Genomic DNA, 20,001 nt, shown 5'->3' on the forward strand with positions numbered 1-20,001 from the left:
AATGTCATTATTGGGCCTTCCAGGTGGCTCAGTGGTAAAGAATCCACCTGCCAATGTAGGAGACCACGGGTTTGATCCCTGGGTCGGGAAGATCCCCTGGTAGAGGAAATGGCAACCCACTCCAGTATTCTTGCCTAGAGAATCCCATGGACAGAGGAGCCTGGTGGGCAATCGTCCATGGCGTCACAAAGAGCTGGACACAACACACACACACAAGCATGCATGCAAGCTCATAAAATCATGAGTGTGTTCTTGTTTCTGTTGATTAAAGGATTCCTACTTTTATCGTGTGACCATAAGGAACATAAACTGACTTGAGAAATATATAAAGTCTTAACTTTTGGAGACATGAGTTCATTGAACTTTCAGAGAGATCACAGTTCAACAGTGTTTAAAGTTAATTTGAACAAATAATGTGAATAGCAGTTTTGGCTTTCCTTGTGCTTTTAATGGCAGTCTTCTTTTAAAGGCTAGCTCATATTTTCTCCACAGTCTCTAGTGTTAGAGGTTGGAGAGGAGGAAAAACTTCGAAAAGTTAACAAGTAATAAAAAAGGAATTTAAGATAACCTGGCTGAGGCCTTGCCAGCAATTTAGAACAGAACCTCTTACTTAGCTCAGGGTTCCAATTGCACACGCCAGTCACCGTCTTTTTCTGACCCTGCTATCTCTGAATAGATTAAACTCCAGATGGGTACTAATGGGTATTCTCCTTGACTCTTATAAAAAAAAATTAACTTTGTTTAGATAATGCCAGTTTGATAATGGTTGGTACAGGTCTTGGAACATGTTTTTTTCAGGTTGCATCTGGAGGTGGTGGGGTTGGAGATGCTGTTCAAGAACCGACAACAGGCAACTGGAGAGGGATGCTGAAAACTTCAAAAGCTGAGGAGTTACTAGCTGAGGAAAAATCAAAACCAATTCCAATTATGCCAGCCAGTCCACAAAAAGGCCACGCTGTGAATTTGCTGGATGTGGTAAGCTATAGAATTTGGTTGAGGACAAAGAACCAAATTACCAAAAAAAGCATTTTAAAAGACAGAAGGAACTGGTATCTAAAAAACGTACTGTTACGTGTTGTCATTTCAAAATGGCACAACAGTAAATTTGTTCTCCCCCTCACCCAATTTAGCCAGTTCCTGTTGCACGAAAACTCTCTGCCCGTGAACAGCGAGATTGTGAAGTTATTGAACGACTCATCAAATCATATTTTCTTATTGTCAGAAAGAATATTCAAGACAGGTTAGTATTATGTATATAAATCAGACCTGAATACTGCTGGATAATTTCTTAATCATTTTGAAAATATATGTATTTTTAAAAATGTAGGTTTTTATTCTCAAAGAAATGGATTATTTGATTGTTTTGCAGTGTGCCAAAGGCAGTAATGCATTTTTTGGTTAATCATGTGAAAGATACTCTTCAGAGTGAGTTAGTAGGACAGCTGTATAAATCATCCTTACTGGATGATCTTCTGACTGAATCCGAGGACATGGCACAGCGCAGGAAAGAAGCAGCTGATATGCTGAAGGTAAACTGGGGATTTAAAAAAATTTTCTTATTTGGGTTGTAGGTATAAACATTTATTATTTAAAATGCTTGGAGATATATATAGTCTTTGTATGATGGTTAAATATTACTCTGTTGGCACTTTATTCGATTCAAATTTCAGAGAAGATATGAATCAACCACATATAAAGTGGAGAGATTATCCTATATTAATTCAGATTCTCTGGTATTATAATTTAAACATTTACAATTTTTATCATCTTCTTTAATGCAGGCATTACAAGGAGCCAGTCAAATTATTGCTGAGATCCGAGAGACTCATCTTTGGTGAAGAGAACTATGTAATCCTGAAATTTTGTTGACTTGTTAGTCCTGCCTACTTGAGTAGAGTTTTATTTATGAACTCCTGTGTCTTGCAGTGATAAAAAATCTGCTCATGTGAAGACTGGCTATAAACTGTATTCCAGAACAAATCACACATGTAATCCAAATAATAAATGGCTATTTCTAAAATTTCCTAGCATATATAAAATACATCAAGTCTGTCTTGTGACAGTTTCATTTGAACTTAAAGGAACCATTAATAGTTCTAGTTGTACAAGCAGTTTGTCTGTGAATAAGATACCTGTGTGATCTGCTAGTAGTCCTAAAGCTGCTGCCACAGCCCTTCGAGAAGAATGCACCAAGACACCATTTCATACGACTGTGATGCATGCACTATATCAACCGACCTGGCTTTGGAAAGAGATGGGTTGACAAGTTACTCACGTAGTCACTGTTCCAATTATCTTTTGATTTAGTTTTACTGGGCTTCTCTGCAACCTGTGACGTGTCTGTAAGGAAGCTGAACACACGAGAGGATCTGTAACACTGACAGTGATGTGATGTGCACAGTGTGTAGCTACCGTCCTCCCACTTCTGGGTCCACTTTCCCCTGGGTGCATTAAAAATTAAAACACCTTTGATCTTACTTAAACTTGGAAGCATGAATTATGTTTTACTGCATCAAGAACAGCCATCTAGCCTTGATTACCTAGTAAGACTTGGTCATGACCATTTCCTTTTAGTTTTTAGAAGAACTAGTAAATTCTCCTTGGCTTTCAAATATAGTAGTAGTAATCCACTAATCCATCTATAAATTGGAGCCCACAGACCACACTTCAAGATTCACCTGGCAGAGGGTCCTAGAACCAAATACTGTACTGCTTTTAAGTGTGTCTTCTTTCTCTAAGTTTCTCTAAGGATTAGTTGGTAATAGTTATTACTTTTGCTTCACACCAACAAAGTAGATTAGAATAAAGGTACGAAAATAATGATGGGGCTTTATTATTCACAGAAAAACATCCTGACACACACATACTCCTAAATGCTCTGAGGGTTGGGAGTGAGTTTAGAACACATTTTACCAAAATTCCCCAGATTATTCTTGATATGAGTTACATAATAAATTTTAAGATGAATTACATATTACAGATATTAAATTTATTTTTATGTTACGACATTTACGAGGAAATACTGGCAGGAACATATGAATGATACTCACTGTACTGAGAAACAAGATCAGCAACTGATCTCAAACAACAGATTCAGTCTGATGATACAGGACTATGAATCTGTTTGCAGTACCATCTTCATAGAATACATGCTTCCAAAATGTTTATTAGCATACTTTAAAATCACTGCCATTATGAAATATTAGTTTTGAAATTATAGCCATCCATGATTCATGTATTTGAGATAGATCAGATGATTACCATTCTAGTCTAACTTTTAATTTGTAAAGGGGGACAGAACCTTATAATGCACCTTTTTCCAGCAAACTTCAAATTGAAAACATTACCTGCTATGGTAATGCACTTGTTAGTACTACACACCATGTACAAAGAAAAACAGGCAAGATAGGTATAGAAAGAGGAAACCTCCTTTTGTTGGCCCTTAAACCGAGTGAAGTTCTGAAATGTAGAGATGATCTCTGACTTACAATGGATACCTGTATGTTCTTACTTTGTAAATAAAGTTACTAGTATGAAGTGACATTAAAAAGCTTGTCAGTAAGTGAATTCTTCCTAACTACTCCCAGAAGAGTACATGCAAATCTACTTTGGAACGTAGCAATATAGCTTATGCTATATAAAAGTTTAATGACTTTTTTCTTTTTAGATTTTTATAATTGACTTGAGGTTTAATTATAATACATCTCCATTTTTTTGCATATGAAGATGACTTGCTCCAAATAATCCAGGTAGTAAATAGCTAGAATTTGAATTCTAAAGCCATGCTTTGCTGCTTGTAAGATTTTCTAGAACAAATCTGATTGTTAACCATTTTGTGTGTATGTGTGTGTTTTACTTGATCCTCAAGTGATCAAGTGAAATTAAGGAAATCAAGAAAAATCAATGATCTGATTTTTTAGATGTTGCAAACAGTTCTGGAGAATCAACTTGCCTAAAGAATGTAGAGCTTAATTTGACTAAATCTTGATTCCAGATCCTTTAAATTTGACCTGAAAACTTCCCTTCCTGGAATATCTTTTGATATTCTCATTGTTTGGATATGAGTGTATCCACTCATATAATAGTGTATCCACTGTTTTATCTTGTTGCCTCTATTTTATCATGTTGTTTACTTAACTTTTTGGTTCATCTCAAGCTGCAGTCTGCTTGGGGACAGAAGTTGAAACTTAGACTAATTTAGAAGTTGACAAATTTATAAGACATTGCTACCTTTTTTACTGAGTTAAAACAAGGCTAATGAGTAAATTTCATGGAAACAGGCGACTGGAACACTGAATTATAAACTTTCTGAAAAGTCACGTACTGATTTTTCTTCAAAAAGAAATGATTTCTACTGTAATTTCTAAAGCTGTTAGGGCTTCCTCTAACATTTCTCCTTTTTTATAGAATTTGCTTCCTGAACAACAACCAGAAAAATCCAATGATATATTTACCTGATACAAGAGCAAGGACAGGATAGGAAACTTAGCATTTAGTTTTTCATGAAGCGTAATTATTAAAAGAGATTAAACCTAGAAATCATGCTTTTCTGTGTTAGTCTTTAATATTTAAGGATCAGGAAATAAAATATTCCACAAACTTAACCAACCTGTATGAACAATGAAATTACTCACACTGAGGCCTAGAATATACTCCAGTCTTTGTTTTGAGTTGCGTAAGTGAAGATATAAATTTGTATATCTTGATAATGAATGATGGATGTTTCAACACCAGAAGGATTTTTCATTATAGCTGAAGCCATTTTATAATGTAGAAGTTCCTTTTTCCTATTTTAAGTAATGAAAGTCCATTCTTAAGAATATGTTGTCCAACAACTAAAACACTCTCAGGATTTGTTACTTGTCTGTGATTTATACTGACTCCACCTTCTGTAATCATCCGATACCTAAAAATAGAAATGTTTAGTAACTAGATAAATCTGATCATTGTTGACCACTCCCAACAATACACGTCATTATTTCACCTAAATTTCAAAGGCTAATTGAAACCATTTAGCACTGAATTGTTATCTTCATATTTGCTAGATTCTGCCTCCCCTTTAGTTCTTTTAAAGGAACAGATGGAAGAAATTCAACTAAAATTTTACAACAAGCTGAGCAACCCCACTACGCCCCTCAAGTAAAGATGACACAGACTGAGTATGAGAGGGCCTGTGTGAATCTGTGTACTTAGGGCCTCTGATCTTGTGATCTTCTCAAACTGACTATCCCTGAACGAACTGATCCCAGCAATTGTGGTTCCTTAAACCAATTCTCTAATGCTGGAGAAAAAACTTACCAGGTTAGACTTAATAAGAGTATAGTAATACTGTACAGAAAATTTAAGTTATTTTCAGCAATAAGTACTCTCAGTTTTCACTTTATTCTCAGGCTAACCTAACATCTATAAGGAATGAGATGCCATTATCAGGAAAACACCATCTCTGGAAACACATGCTATGAAATAATAACCGGGAACCTAAAAATTAAATAACCTTACCCTCGGGGACCGTCTGGAATGGCATTTGCTTTGCGGCACGTATCTAGGACGCTTGTTCCAGGGTCAAGAACTAATTCAGAAAATGAAGCTTCTTTAAACAATTCTTTTAACTCTTGATCAGACATGACTTCCAGCGCATCTATGCTGCTGTGATAAAGGGCTTGTGTACACCTGGAAAACATGTTTTGAGAACCACATCACGTTGACAGCTTATACAGATACGTGTTCTACCACCCGATAACCAGTTATAAAGTACCCATTATATTCCAGATGGGAAGTTTTTCAAACAGCAACATTTATCTTATATAATTTATAAGCTTAATTCAGAACAATCTTTTTTCCTAGTAAATGAAGGCTGGTATTTTAAACTGGTTAACACTGACAGTCCTTGTTAGTGGTAAAAGGTAACTCTCAAAACAGTGGCTCCAAATGTTCTGCAGTCTCTAATCAAGTGATCTTTATTCTACAAGGTCACCTTTTAGCAGAGGCTAGCCCTTCTTGTCCATGAACAAGCTTTGTTACTTCCGCAGCAAGTCGCTTCTGAGGACCCCGCTTTTCTGGCTCTGTGACATGCAGCTGCATGATGTGGTTAATCTCTGGAAGAGGCAGAAAAGTGAAGAGCTTCAGGTATCTTTGGGGTGGAAAAAAAAAAAGCCTGTTAGAATTATGTAACATACCTAGTTTTTATCTCCCCCCTCTATTTTAGATTATGGAATATAACATGCAGAAATGTACCAAAAATATGACAATACAACATCACCCCAACTGAAGATTTAATTTTGCCGTCTTTGTTTCAGATACTTTCTTTTTAAAAGTAACAGTCTAGATACAGATGACCCCATCCCCATCATATATATATTCTTCTTGCTTCAGAGACATCATCAAAAATTCTCAGCTGGGTGACTCACAGGCCGGAATCAAGATTGCTGGGAGAAATAACAACCTCAGATATGCAGATGATACCACCCTAATGGCAGAAAGTGAAGAGGAACTGAAGAGCTTCTTGACGAGGGTGAAAAAAAGAGTAAAAAAGCTGGCTTAAAACTCAGCTTTCAAAAAATGAAGATCATGGCATCCGGTCCCATCTTCATGGCAGATAGATGCGGAAACAGTGACAAACTATTTTCTTGGGCTCCAAAATCACTGCAGATGGTGACTGCAGCCATGAAATTTAAAAGACACTTGCTCCTTGGAAGAAAAGCTATGACAGCGTATTAAACCTAGATAGCATATTAAAAGCAAAGATATCACTTGCCTACAGAAATCTGTATAGTCAAAGCTGTGGTTTTTCCAGTAGTCATGTAGGCTGTTGAGAGTTGGACCATAAAGGCTAAGCACAGAAGAATTGATACTTTGAAATTGTGGTGCTGGAGAAGACTCTTGAGAGTCCCTTGGACAGAAAGGAGATCAAACCAGTCAATCCTAAAGGAAAACCCTGAATATTCATTGGAAGGACTGATGCTGAAGCTCCAATACCTGATGCAAAGAGCAAACTCTTGGGAAAAGACCCTGATGTTGGGAAAGATTGAGGGAAGGAGGAGAAGGAGGCTACAGAGGATGAGATGGTTGGATGGCATCACTGACTCAATGGACATAAGTCTGAGCAAACTCCAGGAGACAGTGAAGGGCAGGAAAGCCTGGCGTGCTACATTCACAGGGCTGCAAAGAATCAGACAACTTTGCAACTGAACAATAACAGATACACAACAGTGCTCCTACCCAAGGAAGCACAATTGCATCACGTCCCCTCACACTTCAAGGTAACCACTCTCCCGACTTTGATGGTAGTCACGACCTTGTTTATATTTTTACCATCTCAGTATGCCTCCCTAAACAGCGTCACTTAGTTTTGCCTCTTTTTAGACTTTATATAAACAGAATCATACAGAACATTTTTTTTTTTTTTACTACTATGGCACATCAGATTTCCTTGGTGGCTCAGATGGTAAAGTGTTGCCTACAATGCAGGAGACCTGGGTTTGATCCCTTGGTCAGAAAGATCCTCTGGAGAAAGAAATGGCACCCCACTCCAGTACTCTTGCCTGGGAAATCCCATGGACGGAGGAGCCTGGTGGGCTACAGTCCACAGGGTCGCACAGAGTCGGACCCGACTGAGCGGCTTCACTCACTGGCACATCGTGATGTCGGCAATGCACCCATGTTGCTGTGTGCACCTGCTGAATACAGCATTCCACATTAAAAACAGTTCACAGTATATTTATTTTGGTGTGGATATTTTGTGTTGTTCCTACTCCTGGACAGTAGTTAATGGTGCTGCTACGACTATTCCCATGTATTTCTCTTGGTGCACTAATCTGTCAGGGATGTGCCCAGGAGAGGGACTGCTGGTATTAACACAAGTCATAAATATATTCTAAGTAGGCACAGCCACACATTTTCCCAAGTGGTTCTATATGTATAATGTAAGTGCTTGACATCAAGCTTCTGACTGCTTCATGCTAAAGTATCCATTTCAAAGACACTGATCTCGAATAAACAACTGCCAGTTGTATGTCATCAGTTCAGTTCAATCGCTCAGTCGTGTCTGACTCTTTGCGACCCCATGAACCACAGCACACCAGGCCTCCCTGTCCATCACCAACTCCCAGAGTTCACCCACCAACTAGGTAAGGAGCCAGGCTACCCCCACTGATGAAAATCCCCTTTTAGAAAACCCTGGGGAACTGAGATAACTGACTGCCTGAATGACGCCTCTCCAGCCTTCCCACTCCCTAGTTTTCCCTGTTTTAAATTAGCCAGTGAAGAGTGAACCTGCAGAATCCTGCTGCTGCTGCCGCTAAGTCTCTTCAGTCGTGTCCGACTCTGTGAGACCCCACAGATGGCAGCCTACCAGGCTCCGCCGTCCCTGGGATTCTCTGGGCAAGAACACTGGAGTGGGCTGCCATTTCCTTCTCCAATGCATGAAAGTGAAAAGTGAAAGTGAAGTCGCTCAATAAGTGTCCGACTCTTCGTGAACCCATGGACCACAGCCTACCAGGCTTCTCTGTCCATGGGATTTTCCAGGCAAGAGTACTGGAGTGGGTTGCCATTGCCTTCTCCTAGGCACCCCAATAAAGGCAGAGCCCTGAGTCGGTCCTCCCTCCCTTTCTATTGTTGACTCACTGTGTGCCTGTGCCCTTCAGAAACTAAGTAATACATTTTATTTTTTAAGGTTCCCTGATGATTGTTGCTGAGGCATTTCTTATAGTCATTTTAATAAGGACCACAAGTCCAGTCTAGTCACAAGTTTGACTCTGGCCAAGGAAATGTCTGTGGGGGCTCCCACAAGTAGTACAGGCCCAGGTGAGGGCCGCCCCCTGCCCCAACCAGGCATTTCTAGCTGATGGTAACACTACCAACAGGTTGAGGCCCACATAACTGGCAAAAGCATAGTTGGCAGGACTGCATGACTGCCATTTAGCTTTGACTAGTTTACTAACTGGCTAACCCAGATGGATAAAACGTTTGCAAGGGTAGCAATGTATGCTGGAGGTCCATAATGCTATGTGGTTTGCATATTGCCTCATGTTACCTCAGTATTCATCCCAAAATGTCACTGCTGCCACAATTCAACAATAACTGCAGTATTGTGATCAACAATCAAAGTCATATCCTCTAATGAGACGATCAGATCACTAATTAGAAAAGCCCTGATTGACTACTAATGTACATGAAGGTCCTTTACATCTCAGGGTAAGGAGAGCTAAGGAGGGTGGAATGGATCCCAAGGCTATTATCACTGCCCAACCTGAGGCTCTGAGTGCAAGGCAAAGGAAAGGATACTCACATACATACAGAGGAAAGAGACCTGCCCTGTGAGTGAGTCATACTGGGACTACACTTCCTAACCTGGATGAATGGAACAACTTTGCAACAGGATAATAGCAGAGCAAAGAAAGAGAAATACAGCTGAGGTGTGCTGTTCCTCTGTCCCCCAAACCCAATGGGATACCATGGGTTCGGTATCTGGTGTGATGTTGTTGAACAATGGATAAGTAGAAATGCTCTCAGAACATCTTGTGCCAATGCCTTGTAAGACCCCTGAGGAGGTACAGCAGCTCCTTGATAAATCAGAACCCCTCTGGAGGCTTCCTGGGTGTTGCTTACTGCTGCTGTGTACCAATATGCCAAGGCGCTAGTGTTATGCTCCAGAGGCCGAGGGCATTCCCAAAGACCCTATGGCAACCTGCCATTGGAGGGAGAGCCCAGTACTGGGGAGGATGACTGCAACACCCTGAAAAGGGAGGCAGCCACCTGTGAAGAAGGCTCATGGGGATGTCTTCCACAAACTTTCTGGTGACGACATGTAAGATTATGAGAAACAGAAGTAAAAACAGATCAAACATTACACCTTAACTGAAATTCTGTGCATAAGGAAGAAAAGGAAGGAGTTGATTGGCAATTGCAGGTTTTTAGAACCTAAACTGTTACTCCTGGCTGCTGATATGCATCAGCTGGCTGGTATCTAAAGATCCTAGAATCTACAACCTTCTCAGAGATCTATATGTCCAGGATATGTTTCCTTCCTCTAAGGAACCAAAGATCTTGAGTCCCCTCAGATTTCCCCTGAATGGGACAGAATGAAGCAACATGCCTCATAAGATACCCCTGCCACCACTGGAAAGGCTGACAGGGTTATAGGCCTCCAGTGAGGATGAAGAGGGAGACGAAAGGAAGGCAGATGATCCTAGACCCACCAGTATTCGTACCAGGGCCCTCCCCCTTGCCTCATCTGGACATTTACTGCCTGACTCTGGGCCCATCTTTCCACCACAGTGATTACTGCTAGAGGCCTGTCTCCTGCTGTGCAAAACTGGCATGGTCCAATTGGTTTATCATGTCTATGACCAGAGTGACCTACATGACCCCCTCTTCATTCTAACCTTGAGTCTCTTTGACCCTAAGTCCAGAGAATTCTTCTTACAAGGTATTCTGTCTAGTCATGGGGTAATGCTTGTGCATTTTACTGGGTCTGTCAAAACCATTCAAAGGGCACTGGAGAGCACTGACAGGGTTCCTAGACATGGAGGAAATCACTCATCATTAAACCACCAGTACACTCAGGTACAGCGTGTACTAGGCCTTTTCATGTTCTGGAGGCAACACATCCCTCACCTCAATTCTTTGCCACAATCACATGCAAGGCGCCGCCTTTCACTGGGGCAACCCAAACAATACATTTGGGAAGCTGCCCAGCAGGCAGGCCGATGAGCCCTACCTTTAGTCCCATCTGGCTCCACATTCCAAGTCAGTACTTGACCATATCTGATTATGTCTCCTTGGAGTCTCTGGACCAAATATAAGTCTACTTGATTTCCTATGGATTTTGGATTAAATGGCTAACCCCAAAGGATTCTACCAGGATCTTTTAGAAACTGAGGCCCTAAACAGCCCCCAACCAATACAACCACCTAATGCCCTGGGTTAGAGATGCCTCCTTGGTAAAATGAAAATGGTACCTTCAGGAGAGGGCTAACCTGGATATCAAAGCCTTTAAAAATTACAGGAGAATGGAGCTTCCCTCATGATCAGCTCCTTCCCTAAGAGCCTTCTGGAGTTGGTAGTGGTGCTCCTGCTGCTTGGAGAGTCCCTTGGGACCAACTGTCTGAGATGGACAGGGAGTCCATATTCTTAACCAATGACAGCACCACCATAGTATGTATGCACTGCAGCTAGCTGGAGGACTGCAGCATTCCCCCTGGTCTCAGGGGCCTCTCTAGCTGAAGAAGGCAGTCCTGACTCAGCCCAACTGGCAGAACTTGTAGCTGTTCACTTAGCCCTTGAAAGTGTAAGTCGCTCAGTCATGTCCAGCTCTTTGCAAACCCCATGGACTATGAAGTCCATGGAATTCTCCAAGCCTGAAGACTGAAGCTGTTCCCTTCTCCAGGGGATCTTCCCAACCCAGTGATCAAACCCAGGTCTCCTGCACTGCTGGTGGATTCTTTATCAGCTGAGCCGCCAGAGAAGCCCTTAGTAAGCGAAAAAAAGAGAATGTTGGCAGATCTACATTTTCATAGACTCCTGGGCTACTGCTAATGACCTCGTGGTTTGGTCTGGCCAATGGCTAAGGGACAATTTTCTCATATAAGACAAGCCCATTTGGCCCAAACCTGGAAGGAGTCCCTAGTTCCTATCATTGCTACTCATGTTTCTGTTCTTTGCGACCCTATGGACTCTCACTCCTCTGTCTAAGGGATGCTCCTGGCAAGAATACCAGCACCACCTGCTCTATGCTGGAAGCCATTTCAACAGTACTGCAGACTGTTGCAGTACTAAGCCCACCACACTCTACCCAGCACACACCCTACCAGCTCAAAAAAATGGGCTCACAATTCCTTGGGTCACTAAGGAATTCAGGCCTTGACAGCTTGGGCTTTAGTGAGCAGATTCACCATCATCTTAGCAAGAGCCAAAGCTGTAACAGATGACTGTAGTCTCTGTTCCCAAACCAATGGAGGATATTCAGATGGGGACATATTCCCTGGGGAGACCAACCATGTTCCCATTGGCAGTTAATTTCACTGGCCACTTCCCTTTTCTCCTGGGGCCTCCAGATACACCTTCAGAGTCACGGGACTTGTCTGGATGATGCAAATCTCTTGCCTCAGTAAATTTATTTTTGTTCCCTTTGGATTGCCAGGCATTACTGACTCTGACTCACTTTACCTCTCCAGAGACTAAACAATGGGCTTTCCAACATAACATTTTTTGGAATTTCCATCTAGGTTATAGCCCCAGGCACCCGGCCTCACTGAGCATCATCAACTTCCTTAAAGAGACACTCCTGAAATTACTCTCAGGCAATTGGTCCCCAAAATGGACCGAACTCTTGCTCCAGACCCTCATCTTGCTTAATTCTCAACTCTTGGGCCTTCATATCCTATATACCAACTATTATACACTCACCCAAATCCCACTGTTTGTCCCCTCTGGCAATCCTTAAGATATGCTCTGAGAGAACTTTGTTTTCCTACTCAATAGTGGTTTTTCATGTTCTGTAGTGAAGTCTTAGATATTTAAAAAATTTAAGAATTATTCCTAAATTATTTTTGATGATCATTATGTCAGATGGCACTTTTTGGGAAAAATTCACTTCTTCTTTGTTGCAGGTGTATTTCTCATTAATTTATATTCTTCCAAGAGTTTGACATATTATGAAACAATGAGAAAAATCACTTAAAAAAAAAGAATCTTCTTTTACGTTAAAGAAAAGGAGCTTTAGAGACAATGGTAAGATAAAAGTCAAGTTTATGATGAAAGGAGTGAAAAACTAGAATATGCAAGCAATAATGTCCTGAGTACCTGCTAGATGTAGATCACAAACTTGGCTCTAACTTTTTTAGCACCCACAGTAGTTTTCTGCTTTAACCAACAGTGTTTAACTACAATGTTACAGTGATGTAGTGCCTTAAATAGAATCTATGTTAAACAAAAAAAACCCAAAAAACTATGAAGGGATGAAGGGTGCAAACAGAGTCAATGACTAAAATTGTATCATGAGCTTAATGAACTTAATTTTTCTCAGCACACATTTATTAAGAACTCACCTTTCTACCAAATCATCTGGTTGCCTGAGAAAAAACTGATACAATTCAAATGGAGATGTCTTATCTCTGTTTAGCCAAACAGCATTGCCAGCAGACTTGCCCAGTTTCGCTCCAGTTGTACTTGTAATTAGAGGAACAGAGATTCCAAACACATCTTCTCCAGTCAACCTATGCATAAAGAAGAACTTTATTATGTGCTTCAAGCTCAAGTGGTGGCAGGTTCTGCTAATCATTCTCAGATTTCAGTGTGGTTTTTTGCTCCAAGAAACCTTCCTTAACCTTCTAAACCAGGATTCTTGTCCATCTTTCTGCTTTCACAGCACCCTATTTTGACATTTGTCATTCTGAACTGCAACTGAACCAGTGACTCTGGGCAAGCCAAGGGGAAATGCCACATAATTGGGGCCTAGAAATTTTTAAAGGTTGGGTGGGAAGAGGAGAGAAAACTAGGTAAAGGTGTGGTCAGGTAGAGACACTAAAAGAGGTATTTTAGAGGATTTTTTAAATGAGTAGCATATGAGCTAGCCCTGTATTTCATCTCCCTCTAGAAAATGCCATTAAAGATACATTATTCACAAATATTTGGTGTTGAAAAAATTCTTTTCGAAATGCCAACCAACGACTAACACTTAGCTTCAAGGAAGGTGCAGAGCAAAAGCAGAAACTACTCAAGGTGGCCCAGTCACGGTCAGGTTATAAACAGTCTTTCAAATTAGAAACACAGAAAAAACTTCTTAGAAGCAGCAAACAGATACAATCTGAATCCTGGCTGCTGCTGCTGCTAAGTCGCTTCAGTCGTGTCCGACTCTGTGTGATCCCATAGACGGCAGCCCACCAGGCTCCCCCGTCCCCGGGATTTTCCAGACAAGAACACTGGAGTGGGTTGCCATTTGCTTCTCCAATGCATGAAAGTGAAAGTGAAGTTGCTCAGTCGTGTCTGACTAGTGGTGTCTAATTCCTTCAGAGCTCTAGAATATATCCCATACCTAATATCATTAATTCAGCACTTTAGTTCTCATTAGCCAGTGATATAAAATTAACCCCATTAGACTCTCAGGGGAAATAAAAGGGCTGAAACAAAGGGCGTCACTCCACAATATTAACAGTGCATTACAGGCTATTTGTGTGTAACTTATTTGACCTGAGATTTCTCCCGGCCTACAGGCGCTTACTTGTGGATGAACTCGTATCCAGACATGATATTGCCCAGCTGATCTGATCCACCCAGCTGGACCCGGCATCCATAATGCTGGAACAGGTAGTAGAAATCATAGGCCTGGAGCACCTGGTATAAAAACTCGGCCAAACTCATGCCTTCGGAGCTCTTGAGCCGAGTCTGCACACTCAGCCTGCTCAGCAGCGTTCCCATGCGGAAGTGGCCACCCACTGCCGCTAGGAAGTCCACCAGGTCCTGCTTCTGGTACCACGCCGAATTGTCCAGCACGGTGAAACTGCCCCAGGTCCGCCCATTTGCAAAGAGCTGCTGGTGATTAGCCGCCAGGGCCTTTAGCCCTTGACTCAGGGCACGGGCGTTGCTTTGCACGCGCTCCGCATCCAGCGCCTCGCGCTCCTTGGTACGACCGCTTGGGTCTCCCAGGCGCGCCGTGGCGCCTCCCACCAGCGCGATCACGTTGTGGCCCGCTCGCTGGAAATGAAAAAGGCCCAAAAGCGCCAGCAGATGCCCGACATGAAGCGAGTCGGCCGTGGGGTCGAAGCCGCAGTAGATGGTCTGGGGAAATTTCCCTCCCGTGCTGCGGTCGAAGAGCTCTGGGAGCTCTGTCTTTGTACCCCTCTCGGGGAAGAAGTCCTTGAACAGACCCCGAGCCTTTTGCGCCGCCAGCAACCCCTGAGCGGCCGAGTGGGCCTCACGCAGCGCCAAGGGCAAGACTCCTGACAGGCCCTGGGTACCAAGCCACTGACTCCGGGAAATGCACCGCAACATGGGCGCCGCCATCTTGGCGGCGGCACGAAGGGAATGCTGGGACCTTAGAGGCTCACCACACCCCTCAGTTCCCGCCTCTTGAAATTCCTACAGAATTGGTCAGTGTGTTTCTGCGCATGCCCAACTGAGGCGGAGCGGTTACTTAGTTACTGATGTCCTCAGCCGTGGAGTTCTGACTTCCTGGGTGGGGTTTCGGCTAAAAGTCGGGGAACCGTAAATTCCGTAGACCTTATTTTCCTCCTTGGTAATGTGGATGTGTTTATAATAGTTCCTACTTCAGAGAGCTGATGTGAGGATTAAGAATTAAGACCTGAGAGTTCTAAAATATTATTTTTTGTTTAAACTTAAATTACCGTTTTCTTGTCACCTAAGAAAAGTCGTGATGCACAAATTCTTTGAATTCTTGGTCCTATGGAAAAATTTTTTCACAGAGGTTGTGAGAAGTTAGGAATTGGTTTAACCTCATGGAGAAATACTGAGGTGGCTTGGAGATGCAATCAGTTTCCTAATGCTGATTCCCAAAAGGATGGGAACACCTCAGTCACCAGTATTTATTAGCTTCTCCAGAAGGTGGCAGTCTTGTCTAAACTATAACTAGATATACTCTAATGAATTAAATGCAAAAGGCTCTGTTTAATTCATTTACTTCAATTACAGGTAACCAAGTGGGGCACAGCTTTGGCATCTAAGTGTTCAGTCGTGTCAGACTCGTTACAACCCCCATGAACTGTAGCCTGCCAATGTCCGCTGTCCGTGGGATTGGAATGGGGTTGCCATTTTCTCCTCCAGGGGATCCTCCAGACCCAGGGATGGAACCCACTTTTGCTGCATTGCAGGCAGATTCTTTACCACTGAGCCATATGAAATTCAAATTAGTAATCACATTACCACAATAATAACCAGGTGCTATCAGTCCTTTCTGGGCTAGGAATGGGCCTCTCACTGGCAGCTGGCTGGCAGGGATCCAAGTCCAAAACTGCCACTTACTTTTTAAAATTTTTATTTATTTATTATTTTTGGCTGCATTGAGTCTTTGTTGCTGTGTATGGTGTTTCTCTGGGGGTTCCCAGGTGGCTTAGTGGTGAAGAGTCTGCCTGCCGATGCAGGAAATGCCAGTTCGACTCCTGGGTCAGGAAGATTCCCTGGAAGAAGAAATGGCATCCAACTCCAGCTTTCTTGCCTGGAAAATCCCACGGACAGAGGAGCCTGATGGGCTTAAGTCCATGGGGTTGTAGAGTGGGACATGACTAAGCAACTGAACACAGAGCACAGGGGCTTTCTCTAGTTGCTGCAAGTAGGCACTACGTTGTGCTGCGAGGGTTTCTCATTTTGGCGGCTTCTCTTGTTGCAGAGCTCTAGAGCGTACCAGGCTTCATTAGTTGCAGGAGGCGGGTGCGGTAGTTGCAGTACTTGGTCCCTAAAGTATCTGTGGCGTGTGGCCTTAGCTGCTCTGTGGCATGTGGTTTTGAACCTGTGTCCCCTGCTCTGTCAGGTGGACTCTTAAACACTGGGCCAATGGGGAATTCCAAAACTCCATTTTAGCATCTTATTTCTGGGACCACTTTCTTTTTTCCTTTTTTTTTAATTTTAATTTTTACTTTATTTTACTTTACAATACTGTATTGGTTTTGCCATACATTGATATGAATCCGCCAGGGTGTACATGAGTTCCCAATCATGAACCCCCTCCCACCTCCTACCCGATATCATCTCTCTGGATCATCCCCATACACTAGCCCCAAGCATCCTGTATCCTGTATCGAACATAGACTGGCGATTCGTTTCTTACATGATAGTATACATGTTTCAATGCCATTCTCCCACATCATCCCACCCTCTCCCTCTCCCTCAGAGTCCAAAAGTCCGTTCTACACATCTGTGTCTCTTTTGCTGAGGGACCACTTTCAGTGTCAGCTGTCTTAAATCGAGTTACCTGGGAAAGAGACTCCAATGGGAGATTTATGTGCATAATTACTGGGAACAACATCTGTACTGGAAAGATGGAAGCAGAGGGAGAAGTTGATTTGTGAACACATTGCAGTGGAGGCCACAGGCAACCCCCATAGGGGCTCTGGATCTGGAGTTTCCATTCAGTGTCAACCTGAATATAGGCAAGGGGGTGTGTTTTTGTAACCTGTTTTTGACCATTCCTTAAAGGTGAGATGCCCCTGGGCAAAGCTTTGGCAGAGAGTGAGATGCAGAAGAGGACTCAGATATGAGCCATCAGCAACCAATACTCTCAGCAGCTGGGAGCTGAAGTGCCTTGCTCCTGATGCAGGCATGTGGCCATGCTCCAAACCGTTCTTAGAGGAACTTTTCCAGTTCTTAACGTTATAAAGTTATTTAACAAAATGATATCTTATTTTTAAAAATTTGTTTATTTATGTAATTATCAGTGAAGTGAGTTTCATGAGAAATTTCAAATTTCATGAGAAATTTTAAAGAGTAATTTTGATAGGGTTTCCTCAGGCTATGTAACATAACCCCAAATCCCATAATTTTCTTCCCCAAAGCACATAAACTGAATGTTTCTATTTAATATTAGCAAGGGCCAAATTGAATCTTGATAATTAAAATGAAGACACAGCAATATTTTCCTCAAGAAAACGAACATTTGAAGAGAGAAACATTTCTTTAAGAAAAGTTTATTTGGAAAAGACAGCCTCTTGAATAAGGTTTTGTATCTATACATTCATTCTGTCAATTACAGTGATATTTTAAAGTGCATTGAATCATTGAATGTCTATCATTATCTTTCTGCCTCAGTTTAAAAGATACCAGGTTCAAAAAATATTTGCAGTTCCATCTGGTGCTGAAGAAAATAAGCAGGGTGTGTTCTAGCTTTCATGTTGTTATTCAACATATCTTAATATTTGCCATCATAACCAATTTAGCTGCATTCTTATTTCATACCACTTTGATCAGGGATATATATTTCAGTATGTGTAGCAAGAAATTTTCCTGAGCACATGTCATAGTATATTTTTAGTACCTAACACACAGGAAGATTTGAACATTTTCAAAGGAGTATCTTTCATTCTTGAGGTTTCTGGTTAATATGACAGGTGACTTTTACAGGTATGTTAGTAATTTTATATGAGGAATTATGCCTTCATGTTGTGGTTTAATTAGTCACTTCAAGAAATCATACTTCTTAGAGAACTATGTTCCTGTTTCACCTTACTTGATGACATGCTTAAAGGTAGATGGTGAGAAACAGAAAAATCTTATTGGAGGTAAGAATTTATTATCTAATTTATTATTGGGCCTTTATAAATTTGAGTTCTGTCTTTTTAAATTTAGTCGTGTTTTATGAACATGTAGTGAAATCTGGTACAGAAGGTAGTATCAGAACAGGTCCTATGTAAGACTTGACAGCTCAATGACAGCAAGTTATTTCCTTTTATAATTTGTCTTGGTGTAATAGGAAAAGTGAAACTTTATCCAAAGATGGAAGCAATTGAAGAAGGTGGGACGTTTTAGTCTTTGGAATTATATACATGACTAAAGTTCTATGAAACTGGAACTTGAGCTTGGGGTAAGTAAAGGTGCACAAGTTATTTCTTGCTGTTTTTATTAGTTTTGAAAGTGAACAAACAGTGTTAAAAAATATTTTAGAAAATATGGTTTATCTCAACTGTCGTAACTTTAGGTTAGCTGACTTTGGTTTAGTGGGACATCTATTTGACAAGTACTCTTTCCTGAAACAAAATGCCATATAAATATTCATTTTGAAAGAATCTTTGTTTTATATGATTTGATTTTTTAAATGTAAACAATTATAAATATGAGCATTTAAAAAACACAAAAATAATACAGATTAATAGTGTTTTAACTAGTCTCTCACAAGTTATGCCCACAGTTTAAAGTTAGTCATGCGTGCATGCTAAGTCACTTCAGTCGTGTTCGACTCTTTGCTATCCTGTGGACTGTAGCCCACCAGGCACACCTCTGTCCGAGGGAGTCTCCAGGCAAGAGTACTGGAATGGGTTGCATGCCCTCCTCCTGAGGGTCTTTCTGACTTGGGGATTGAACCCACGTCGCTAAGATCTCCTGCACTGGCAGGTGCACCACCGCTAGTGCCGCTGGGGAAGCCCTTAGAGTTAGGCACGCTACATAATTCTGGAGTGTCTATCTGTAGCATGGTGCAAGTCACAGCAGAGACCTGCTTGGGGCTGGAATATGAACTAATCCAGAGGTGACAGGAAAATGATGGCAGAAAGGAGTCTGAGAGTTCTGGTCATTAAAATGGCTATAAAATGTTGTTCTTATTTGTGTTTCCTTTTTTCTCCTGGAGACTACAAGTATAGGTTTATTCTGGCGCATACGTGGTAACACAGGATGCAAAGCAGTGATTAGGAATAAGGAATAGAAATTGTAATGTATTTGGTGATGGCCTTCCTTCCAAATAAATTATTTCCATGGTATTTCTAGTTAATCAACCTGCCTCATAATTTCATCCTTTCTCATGGCTTCACTGTTGCTAATCTTGAAACACTGTAAATCCTAAAGAACCCTCCCACTCTGCCCAGCCTTACCTACACACCAATCCTTCCCCTTTTATTCCAAAAAAATTCCTTCCAGAAAGTTTCCTTTGCATTAGTGGGATAAGAGAAAGATGTTTTTACTATCCAAGTTTTCATGTCTCTTAAAATATATTAAAATGTGAAATTAATAATGCTCATTGTCCTCACAAAAAGGCCATTAAATTTAATTAAAAGTACAAATTTATGTAGGCCAAGTGCCTTGAAAGCTAGTCTCTATCCTTTCATTGAAGTAGCTCTGATGCTTTTTGAGTTGGTGGTTGTCTTAACATCCAAACATTTTCCAGAAGAGATTAGTTTCTTTAAGTTTCTCATTGCAGGAGGATATTAGACCAAAAAACAAAACTGAAGAACCTGTTACTGAATGTGAATTCTTTCTGTACTGGAGTTTAAAGAAGGACACAAACAACTGTTCATTCTTTGTTTTATGCTACTTTTGTAGTCAGTGGATTAACCTGTAGGACTTACA

At 41.3% G+C, this 20,001-nt stretch overlaps 2 protein-coding genes across 2 annotated transcripts in view; one reads left to right on the top strand and one right to left on the bottom strand.

Annotated features, from left to right (window-relative positions):
- LOC120858012 (dynamin-1-like protein) overlaps positions 1–2,483 on the top strand; it is a 63,472-nt gene extending 60,989 nt beyond the window's left edge. Inside the window, exons 15-18 of the mRNA XM_040233912.1 lie at positions 799–975; positions 1,131–1,240; positions 1,370–1,529; positions 1,782–2,483. Of these exons, the coding sequence (XP_040089846.1) occupies positions 799–975; positions 1,131–1,240; positions 1,370–1,529; positions 1,782–1,838 (504 nt within the window). The 3' untranslated portion in view covers positions 1,839–2,483. The remainder of the gene's footprint in view (positions 1–798; positions 976–1,130; positions 1,241–1,369; positions 1,530–1,781) is intronic.
- A 320-nt stretch (positions 2,484–2,803) lies between these two features.
- Positions 2,804–15,089, bottom strand: LOC120858546 (tyrosine--tRNA ligase, mitochondrial). The gene is made up of 5 exons (XM_040234674.1): positions 14,219–15,089; positions 13,047–13,214; positions 5,975–6,130; positions 5,500–5,670; positions 2,804–4,906 (listed from the first exon to the last, which is right to left on the bottom strand). Exons 1-5 carry the CDS (start codon positions 14,998–15,000, stop codon positions 4,747–4,749), a joined length of 1,437 nt encoding a protein of 478 aa, XP_040090608.1. The 5' UTR covers positions 15,001–15,089; the 3' UTR covers positions 2,804–4,746.
- Positions 15,090–20,001: the final 4,912 nt, after the last annotated feature.

Source organism: Oryx dammah, unplaced genomic scaffold (assembly GCF_014754425.2).
Source record: "Oryx dammah isolate SB20612 unplaced genomic scaffold, SCBI_Odam_1.1 HiC_scaffold_29, whole genome shotgun sequence".
In the NCBI taxonomy this organism is placed as follows: domain Eukaryota; kingdom Metazoa; phylum Chordata; class Mammalia; order Artiodactyla; family Bovidae; genus Oryx; species Oryx dammah.

Coding starts and splice junctions, on each gene's coding strand:
- LOC120858546 (XM_040234674.1), bottom strand. CDS start 15,000: ATGGCGGCGCCCATGTTGCGGTGCATTTCCCGGAGTCAGTGGCTTGGT. Junction 5,671..5,974: donor GGGCTAGCCTCTGCTAAAAG/GTGACCTTGTAG, acceptor CATGTTTTCCAG/GTGTACACAAGCCCTTTATC. Junction 4,907..5,499: donor ATTCCAGACGGTCCCCGAGG/GTAAGGTTATTT, acceptor TTCTATTTTTAG/GTATCGGATGATTACAGAAG.